General features: G+C 34.8%; 1 protein-coding gene across 1 annotated transcript in view; it reads right to left on the reverse strand.

Moving 5' to 3' along the window:
• Positions 1-747: 747 nt before the first annotated feature.
• DNAJC15 (DnaJ heat shock protein family (Hsp40) member C15) overlaps positions 748-11,407 on the reverse strand; it is an 84,855-nt gene continuing 74,195 nt past the window's right edge. Inside the window, exon 6 of the mRNA XM_017536120.2 lies at positions 748-2,753. Coding sequence (XP_017391609.1) covers positions 2,683-2,753 — 71 coding nt within the window. The 3' untranslated portion in view covers positions 748-2,682. The remainder of the gene's footprint in view (positions 2,754-11,407) is intronic.

The raw sequence follows: 11,407 nt of genomic DNA on the forward strand, positions 1-11,407 counted from the left end.
ATGCTGCATGGAATACACATGAGCTGTCCCCACCATATTCTACCCAAATTGCAGATTAAAGGGCAAAATACAGGATTACTGGGACATACCTGAAATTTTACCCTTAATCCAAGGTGGTTTTAAAGATAAAACTAATTAAATGGGGCAGTGAAAGTAAAAATTAAATTTTTTTGAGCATTTATGTGACTAAATGCTTTACACATCCATATTCCCCACAATAACCTTATTAGATAGGATTATTTTCTCTATTTTATAGATACAAGTTATTGACTGGAAAATTAAGTAACTGTCCAAGATCACATAACAGGAAGATAGTATTTAAAATCAGCTCTGACTTCAAGGCACCTGCAAAGAAAATGGGAATTAACGAAATTTCAAGCTAATGCTTGGGTGACTCAAATTCTCATGAATAAAGTATGGATTAGGAAAATATGACATCAATTAAAAGGTGCATCTGAGGGTGCCCCAATATTCCTTAGGAGAACCTTCCAAATTAGCAGTAACATTTTCCGATGTACAGCATTCAGAAAACAGCAACATTATCTCAGTACGTTAAAACTTTATGCCTACTAAATACAAGTTCCAGAGTAAAGAGTTTACAAAGATGAATGGCAAGATCCTTGCTCTGAAGGTTCTTGCATTTTAGTATGAGAAATAAGGTATGTTACACAAAGAGTTGCTCACAAGGCACCAAGCTATAGTCCCTATATACCATGTGAAGAATAAAGTGCTACAGGAATTTATTCATTCACTCAACAAATATTTATTGGGTGCCAATTTAACAGTAAACAACAGACACGATGCATGCTCTCAGGGAGCTGATAATTCATGATATTACTTGTGCTGGAAGCACCAGTAAAAGGAGGACACATTTGAGCTTGGCCTTCAACTATGCCTAGACTTTGGGCAGGTGGAGATCTGGGGACTGGGATGGCATTCTTAGGTACAAAGGTAACAGGAGAAAAATGAAAAACACTAAAGCATAAGAAAGTGAGTAGGACATGTATAAGGACTTTAAAGCAAGAACCATATTTCATCAGCTTTAAGTTTCTACCAATTTTAAGTCAGGATCATTATTTTATAAACCAAAAGAAAAAAGTGTTAATTAAAGTTTTACAGAAGTGGTTCTCAGCTGGGGGTGATTTTTGTCCTCTAAAGGACATTTGGCAATATCTGGAACCATTTTTGTTGTCACTGCTAATGAGAAATGACTAGTCTTTAGTAGTGATTGCTAATCATCTAAACTCCACAGGAGACCTCCCACAGAAAAAGAATTATTTGGCCTAACATATCAATAATGCCAGGGTTGAGAACTCCTAAACTACAGAATGTTAGAAGTTGAAAGATGCATCCAGGATATCTAAAAAGTATTTTAAGATAGAGAAAATGCAGTAGTTCAGTTTACCTGGAATGAACCCAAAAGTACTGGGGAATAATGCTGGCACTCTGTATCTGAATCTGTTCTCTCACCTTTGGAACAGTAAAGTGATAATGATCAGGGACTACGTTTTAAGAAATTAATTTAATGCAGTCTAAGTCACAGGGCTGGCCTTTGATGACCACTCAGTCCAACCCCTGCTTTCCAGAAACCCTGCACTCTAATCGCACTAATTGATATATCTATTTCTGCTAATTCTCCTCTCAGGAGAAATAACACTGACTCATCTCACCAATCATATGGTATCTCTTATTTTTCTTTTTTAAAGCCCAGCTCTAGGCCACGTACTCCAGAAAGCTCCATGCCACTTATTCCTCCCTCATGTACTGTTTAACATATTCTCTTCTTCCTCTGAACTTTAATAATATATCATCTGTAGCTAACCCTATTCACCATTTATGTGATTTATCCTTCTACGTATCCTTTGGGTCATGATCCATAACTGCTTCATACTTGCAACTCTCAGGGGACCCACAATAGTGACTAGCACATCAAAAGGGGTCAATAAATACTTGTAGATGGGTAATGAATAAATACACAGTACTGGAAGACTATAATTAAATACAAATTCCTCAGACTTTTCTCGGCCTTTCCTCATAGAACTCATTTTGTAAACTTGAATCATTTTAGTAGCTCTCCAAGTCCTCATGCTTTAGCTATAGGGTATCAGAGAGAGCAGGGTTCTTGAACAAGTTCTTAACCCCTACTTTACAAAACACCATTTAATAAATTCCATTACATTTCAGATATCTCCAAGAGGTATCAGCCAGTGCTTGTTCTAAGACATTTTAAGCATGTTATACAGGTAAAGTCCCAAATTCCCTGAAAAAAAGAGACAATATAGGTACAAATATAAGCAATAAGAAAATATCTACTCACTGCTCACAAAACCCAATTGCATTCTTGACAGTTATACATTTTGCATACGTGTGTGTGCGTGTGTGCGTGTGTGTGTAGGAGGGAATTTAGAACATAGCAAAAATCTTAAAAATGTATGAATGTCACAAAGAAAATAAGAAAAAAGATTAGTTATAGAATTTTAAGGAGATCCTTTAAAAGATAATAAAAAGCAAGACTATTAATATTTTATTGTTACACAGCTTAATGGTGTAAGAAAGGATGTGGTCAATGCATACAGAAAATTAAGAAGACCATGTTTTAGAATATTTTGAAGTGCTTTTTTTTTTTTTTTTTTTTAAGTTCCCTCTTTTTTTTTTTCCTTCAGCATGGTGCTTGAGCATCAATCAGTGTTTGGTGGTTGCTTCTAGCAAATCTTTTGCTTCATTTATTCTGATTGCTAAGTAAGGAGATCCACCTGAGAGAAAAAAGAAAAATGAATTAAAATATACTTCATCATTGACATACTTTAAAGTCCCCTAAATATAAAAATACTCTTCTCTGATATTGTCTCACACATTAATCATCTGATGAATTATTTTATAAGCTAACTAGAAATCAAAACCGTATAAATTAAACTTGATTAGTGAAGTCCTACAACTATTAAACAATCAAAAAAACCTCTGAGAAAAATGATGGAAGAAAGGTATGATCAGAAATAACTTGAAAAACAATCAAATATTTCACCAGTCAGACATTCATCATTCATTTGACCAGAGAATGTTCTAAAATTAAGTGAATGGTTAGGTAAATAAAGTTACAGGCTTTTCCATGACTTGTTTTTTTTTAAAAGACATATTCATCTGTGAAGAGGGGTATCTTTTTGAAGAAGGTAAATCAACTCAAGGGGTCTTTTAAAGTCCTAATGAAGACTTATGATGTCACAAAAATAAAATGCATGTTTTAAAAGGCAACCATGGGAGGCTGAGGCAGGGGAATCGCTTGAACCTGGGAGGCTGAGGCTGCAATGAGCCGAGATCGCACCACTGCACTCCAGCCAGGTGACAGAGCAAAACTCGTCTCAAAAAAAAAAAAAGGCAACTATGTACTACCCAGTGCTAAAAACCTACTTAATACAAATAATCTAATATTAATAAATGAGATATAAAAATAATGTCAAAAGAAATTCTTTTTGTTCTTTGAAATGATTCTGCATAGTTTTGGATTTACAGTGCCCCAAAATAAAATTAAGTCAGTTCTTTTTTGGAGTTCTCTGCAATGAATTATTTCTAATGTATATAAACAGCAAAAGGAAAATTGAGGTGAATTTCAAATGCACAATCACTGTAAATCACAAACAGAAACTATTTGACTTACAAAAATACTAGCCCCAAACTGTCACATGAAAGCTAAACCATACGCCTTCTAATTTCTAGTCCTCAATACTGCCATTGTTTAACGCTCAGACTAACAATCATATTACAGCTCACCAATCTCTTTGTGTGTTTCATTTTGCATTCTCCCCTTAAGTACAAACCATCTATAGCTGCTGAAAACATCATAAGGTCTCACTAGCTTACAACAAACCAATCTAGCTAGTACTGGCATAAATTGCCCTAACTTTTTTCAGGCCTTTTATTGATATCATACCACCCAACTTATGAAGTGAAAAGAAGGCAAACAGATCAACAGACATGGTGTTGTGGTAGAAAGGGTAATGCTGGAGAAAGCTACATTTAGCTCTTTGCCCTTGAGGATACCACTGACATTTTCATATCAAGATCTGAATTGCTATAAACACTTATGGAATATATCATAGCATGTCCTTGAATATGCTATAATAAGAGTTACAAAGAAAGCTGATAAAAGTTTAAAGTACTTGGTTATGAAATACATCAATTTCATGATTACATTTGAAGATGATCTAGCAATCAGGAATTAGGCAGTGCCTATGTGGTGAGCTCTTTAAATTCTTAGAGTTATTAGGGTGATGTCCTCAATGTCCTGAATATCCTCAGCAAATATTAAAATATTAATTGAACTTAAACATAACCATTAATTGATTGATATGCATTCTGGATATTTAAATCACAGGCCGTAATATGCTCACTCAGCCGTCGGGAAAAAAAAAATCAAAGCCACAGATAATAGAAAGTCTTATTAAATATTATCCTATGACATAGCAATGTTAGAGGAACAAAATGACAGTTTATTCAGAATAATGCTGAATTCTCTACCACTCACTCTAAGTTACGGGCTTTTAATTTATGTACATGGTAGAAATTTGGGACTGGTTCTTGTGATCCCCATTCTACCTCTGAATACTTGGGAAAGTTCCTCAGTCCAAAACAATTCCTATATTCCCTTCAAGTAGTGTTTGATTCACATTAGGTTCCATTAATCAGAGCCATTCTTATGACACTTGGAAGGCCGAAATGAGGGAAAGGCTTTCTTGCTGCACCTCGTTATCATTACTACTAGTAAGCAAGAGTGTGGTATACTGGTGGCATCAACTGTGCTTCTCGCACAGTTCTAGTGGCAGTCTGTGAGGCAGCAGCTTCCCTGACAGAGTAGCTCTGAATTAGGAATCATTCTTGTAGGCCAAGCGTAGAACTTGCTCCTTCAGATCTTCCGACAACGTGTAACCTGTACTAAATGCTCTCCTGGTTAAAATACCTAGGTGCTGGCACTGAATCCTGACTGATAGCATATCCTAGATTTAATGAAAACAAAATGCTCTTGGCTGTACACAGTGGCTCATGCCTGTAATCCTAGCACCTTGGGAGGCTGAGGTGAAAGGATCGCTTAAGCCCAGGAGTTTGGGACCAACCTGGGCAATATAATAAGACTCTGTCTCTATAAAAAATTTAAAAATTAGTTGGGTGTGGTGGTGCACACCTGTAGTCTGAATTACTGGAGAGGCTGAGGCTGCAGTGAACCTTGATTAAGCCACTGCACTCCAGCCTGAGTGAAACAGTGAGGCCCTATCTCCAAAAAAATAAAGAAAGAAAAAGAATAAAGAAAATAACATTTTTCAAACCCCTTTCAGTTTTCTGGGGGAATTCACTGGGTTCCATTTAATTAGAACACTCAACCTTCGCCCTTGGTATTTCTGTATCTTTGTACTTCTACCACTAAATATTGCCAGAGTTCTTCTGCTTCTGGCTACTGTGAACTATCATGCTTAAGATCAACCCTCCCACTGACACCCAACTACAAGAGCTAAATAAAATATAAACACATCAGTATAAAAGCACTGGAGGGCTACCAAGTCAGTCAGGTCTTGAGGGCCAAGATCCTGAGATAAAGGAAATGCACTAGGATGAGCCCAACATTCTGCACTGCTTTTTTCCTTCAAAGAAGCCAGACACAAAAGAGTATATAATACTATTCTATATATATGAAACTCTAAAATGACATGTCTAATCTGTAGTCTATGGCAAAAAGAAGAATGGTGACTGCCCAAGCTGTGGCAGGGGAGGGAAGGGAGACTGGCAATGGGAAGGAACAAGGAACCTTTGGAGCTTATGGAAATGGTCTATTTCTGGATTGTTAGTGGTTACAGGCACAGATACATTTGCCAGAACTCATCAAACTGCACATTTAAACGGGTTATTCTATATAAATTATATCTCAATAAAGTTGATTAATAAAAATCCAGCAGACTATGTATTGTTTTAAGAGACTATACTTTTAAGAAATAGAAAAATATATACACTATCAAAAATAACGCTGACATTGCTATGCTAATTATGAGATGAAGTACATTTTAAGGCAAAATCCAAAAATAAAGCAGGCAAATTCACAGTGTTACAAGGGTCAGTCTACTGCTAAAAGAAAGCAATTTAAGTTTGAATATACCTAATAAGATAGCCTCAAAATATGCAAAAAAAAGGAGAAAACAAAAAGAAAAAACACACAAATCCACAATCTTAGTGAGTGATGCCTCTTCTCAATAATGCATAAAACAAGGAGACAAGATGAGAGTAGGAACACTGAAGTTAAATAACATGAACAAACTTGATTTAACTGACACATAAAACATTTCACCCTACAAGTGCACAATGTATCTTCTTTTAAACTGCACACGGAACATTTACTGTAACTGACCATGTGCTAGGCTATAAAGCAAGTCTCAACACACTTCGAAGATTAAAATAACAATAAACGGTTCTACTTAAGTGTGTTCCATGGACTAATGTTGATTTACAACTACTATTAGACCATACACATATTTGGAAATTGAGAATAAGTGTTTAGAAAATATAGCTGTTTGATATAATATTGTATCCCTGTAAAACCTGGATCTCATAATTTTCTAGTAATTTCATTTTCATTGTATTTTACAAAGCGGTCAGTCCACTTGTGATTGAGAGAAAAAAACAAGTCCTCCAACACAAAGAGTTTGAGAAACACTGAAAAAGAGTCTGTTAACTGACCACAGTAGAATTAAACTGGAAATCAGTAACAAACACATCCAGGGTATCCCAACATTTGAATCTTAATCAATACACCTCTAAATAACTCATGCATCAAGGAAGATACCACAATAGAAATTAACATTCAAGAGAGAGAATCAACACAGTGAAAGATTAGTTCTCTAAAAAAACTAATCAACTTCATGTCAGAGCATGTTAAAATGTAAATGAAAGATAAATTCCAAGAAAAACAAAATTTTCAAAACTAATATGAGAAGAAATGGAAAATCAAAAGAATATTTAAGAAACTAAACATTAATTAAAAACCTTCCCATAAATAAAAATCCTGGTGATGATTTTATTGATTTTTTCTGAAAAATAGAAAACACTTTTTAACTCTTTTTATGAGGCTAGCATATCTTTGATAACAAACCCTAATGAAGATGTCACAAGGAAACCACAGACCCATATCTCTCATGAGCACAGGTGCAAAACAAACAAAATATTCACTCATCAAATCAGACTAGCTATTATGACCAAGTTAGGTTTTTATCAGGAATGCAAGATTGGCTTACACATTGAAAAATTAATCAATGTAATTTACCACATTAACAGAACAAAAAACAAATATATAATCATGTCAATAGGTTCGGAAAATTCAACACACATTCATAATAAAAATTTTCAGTAAAGCTCCTGCACAGAAAAAGAAATAAACAGCAGAATAAACAGAAAACCCAGAGTAGGAGAAAATCTTCACAAACTGTGCATCTGACAAAGGGCTAATATCCAGAAGCTACAAGGAACTCAAACCAATCAGCAAGAAAAAAAATAATCCCATCAAAAAGTGGGTTAAGGACATGAAAAGACAATTCTCAAAAGAAGATAAACAAATGGCCAACAAACATATAAAAAATGCTCAATATCACTAATTATCAGGGAAATGCAAATCAAAACCACAATGCCATACCACCTTACTCCTACAAGAATGGCTATAATTAAACAATCAAAAATTATAAATGTTGGCGTGGATGTGGTGAAAAGGGAACACTTTTACACTGCTGGTGGGAGTATAAAGTACTACAACCACTATGGAAAACAGTATGGAGATTCTTTAAAGAACTAAAAGTAGAACTGTTTGGTCCAGCAATCCCACTACTAGCTATCTTTCCACAGAAAAAGAAGTCATTATGTGAAAAAGACACTTGCACACATGTTTATAGTAGCACAATTCACAATTGTAAAAATATGGAGCCAGCCTAAATGCCCATCAACCAACATAAGGATAAAGAAAATGTGGTAGATGTATATCATGAAAACTACTAAGCCATAAAAAGAAATAAATAATGACATCTGCAGCAATCTGGGTGGAACTGAAGACCATTATTCTATGTGAAGTAACTTCAGAATGGAAAACCAATCATTGTATATTCTCATTTATAAGTGAAAGCTAAGCTATGAGGACGCAAGGGCATAAGAATGATATAATGGACTGCAGGGTGGGGAGAGAGAAAGGGAAGATGAGGAATGAAAGACTACACATTGGGTACAGTGTACACTGCTTGGGTGATGGGTGCACCAAAATATCAAAAACCAACACGAGAAAGCTTTTCCATGCAACCAAACACCACTTGTTCCTCCAAAACTACTGAAATAAAAATAAAAATAAATAACAAATAATAACACTAAATGTGAATGGATTAAACAATCCAATCAAAAGGCAAAGGTTGTCAGACTGGATTAAACAACATGATCCAGTGAGGTGCAGTGGCTCAATGCCTATAATTCCAGGACTCTGGGAGATCTGGGCAGGAGGATCACTTGAGCCCAGGAGTTTGAGGCTGGCCTGGGCAACAGAGTAAGACCCTGTCTCTATTAAAAAGAGAGAAAAGAAGCAAACAAGGATTAGCCAACTATACGTTCTCTACAGGAAACACGCTTTAGATTTGAAGATAAATATATTGAAAGTAAAAGGATGGAAAAAGACATATCCTGACAGCAGCAATCTCTGAAAAGCTAGACTAGCTAATGAGACCAAGTAAACTTTGAAACCAAAAATGTTATTAGAGATGAAAAGGGACATTCTATAATGAAAAATGGGCCAATGAATCTGGAAAATGGAACAACTATAAACATATGTGCACCTAACAACAGAGCACCAAAACATATGAAACAAAAACTAACCAAAACAAAAACAGAATTAAGAAGTGAAGAATATTTTATATTCTTCCAGTAACAGATAGAACAACCCACTTCCAATAACAGAACAACCACACAAAAGATCAACAAGGAAACAGAAGACTTAATACTATAAACTAACAAGACCTAATAGATATTTATAGAACACTACCCAACAACAGAATATACAATTCTTCTCAAATGCACAGAGGACATTCTCCAGGACAGAGTATATATTAGGCCACAAAACAAAACTTAATAGGTGGAAGAGGACAGAAATAATACATTGTATTATCCAACCATAATAAAATGACATTAAAAATGAATAACACCATCTATAGCTTATGGGACACAGGGATAGCAGTGCAGAGAAATTTATAGCTATAAATGTCTATGTTAAAAAAGAAGACAGCTAGGCACAATGTGCCACACCTTAATCCCAGCACTTTGGGAGGCTAAGTGGGGCACAGATCACTTAATCTCAGGAACTTGAGACCACCCTAGGCAACATGGCAAAACGCTATCTCTACAAAAAATTCAAAATTTATCTGAGCATGGTGGCATGTGCCTGTAGTCCCAGCCACTCAGGAGACTAAAGTGGAAGGATCACTTAAGTCCGAGAGGTCAAGGCTGCAGTGAGTCATGATTGTGCCACTGCACTCTAGCCTGGGTGACAGAAAAAAAAAAAAAAAATCTCAAATAAATAACTTAACCTTCAACCTAAGACAATGAAAAAAGAAGAGAAACAACTGTATGTCAATAAATTAGATAATTTAGAGAAAAAGCACAAGGCTCCTTAAAGATACAAACTGATATTGACTCAAGCAGAGACAACTTGAATATTCCTATAACAACAGACTGAATAAACAAAAACTTCCCACAAAGAAAAGCCCAGGCCCTGATGGCTTATAGAAGAAGACAGAACACTTCCTAATTTATTTTATAAAGCCTGTATTATCTTCATACCAGAATCAGAAAAAGATATCACAAGAAAGCTACTGATCAATAAATATGGATCCTATAAATATGGATGCAAAGATTCTAAAACACAATACTAGCAAACCAAACTCAGCAACATATAAAAATAATTATAAACCATGACCAACAAAGAGATGCAGAAATTATAAACCTTGCATCCCTGTGGGATTTACCCACACAAGGATGCAAGCTTGGTGTAACCACTAAAATCAATTAACATAACCAATCTCATCAAAATAAAATAAAACTCACATAATGATCTGAATACATGGAGAAAAAGGGTTTGACAAAATTTAACACCCTTTCGTGAAAAAAGCACCCAGCAAACTAGTAATAGAAAGAAGTTCTCTAAGTGTTAGTATGTTTGTAGATAAAAAGTATCTACAAAAGACCCAGAGATTGAGTGGGGAAGGACTGGATGCTTTTCCTTAAACTCAGAAATAAGACAAGGATGTCTGTTCTTCATAATCCTGGTCAATATTGCAATGGAGTTTCAAGCCAGTCTAATGAGGTTAAAAAAAAAAAAAAAAAGACATCCAGATTGGAAAGTAAGAAGTAAAACTATCACTATTCATAGGTGACATGATCTTATATATTGAAAATCCTAAAGAATCCACTAATAACTATTAGACCTAATAAATAAGTTTAGCAAGGTTGTGGGATAAAAGATCAATCAATATACAACTCAACTGTATTTCTATACATTTATAATAAACAATCTGAGAATAAAATTATAAAAATAATTCCATTCACAGTAACATTAAAAAGAATAAAACAGGAATACATTTAATCAAAGAATTGCAAAACTCAGACTTGTAAACTATAAAACATTGTTGAAAGAAATTAAGGAAGATCTACATAAACAGAAAAACATCCTGTCTCTGTGGATCAGAATACTTAACATTGTTAAAATGGCAAAATTCTCCACCCTAATTTACAGATTTAATGCAATTCTTATCAAAAATCCTAGCTTATTTCCTTGTAGAAATTGACAAGCTGGTTCTAAAATTCATATGGAATTATTATGGAAGGACCCAAAATAGCCAAAATAATTTTAAAAAAACAAGAATCAAGTAGGAGAATTTACATGTCACAATATTAAAACTTACTACAAAGCAACAGTAATAAAGACAGTGTGGTACTAGGACAAGGACAGACAGACCAATGGAACAGAACTGAGAACAAGAAGATGAGGGAACAATAGCTAAAGGGGTTTCTTTGGGGTTTCTTCCTGTGGTGATAAAACATTCCAAAATTGAGGGTGATGTTTGCATAGGTCTGAGAATAAACCAGAACTACTGAACTGTGTATACCTTAAATGGATGAACTGAATTGCACGGTATGTGAATTATATCTCAATATAGCATTAAAAAATAAAGACCAGAAGATCTGAAGAAAAATATCTGAGTCAGATTCTGTTTATCATATCATTAGAGAATCACAGAAACCCAGAGTTGGAAGGGTCTGGAAGGGTTCTACCTCTTACTCAATAAATGAATACCTTCTATGACATCCCTAACAAGTTGTTCTCTAGTAGTTTTTTTTTTTTTTTTTCCCA

The sequence above is a fragment of the Cebus imitator genome, unplaced genomic scaffold (assembly GCF_001604975.1).
Source record: "Cebus imitator isolate Cc_AM_T3 unplaced genomic scaffold, Cebus_imitator-1.0 Scaffold96, whole genome shotgun sequence".
NCBI classification, from domain to species: domain Eukaryota; kingdom Metazoa; phylum Chordata; class Mammalia; order Primates; family Cebidae; genus Cebus; species Cebus imitator.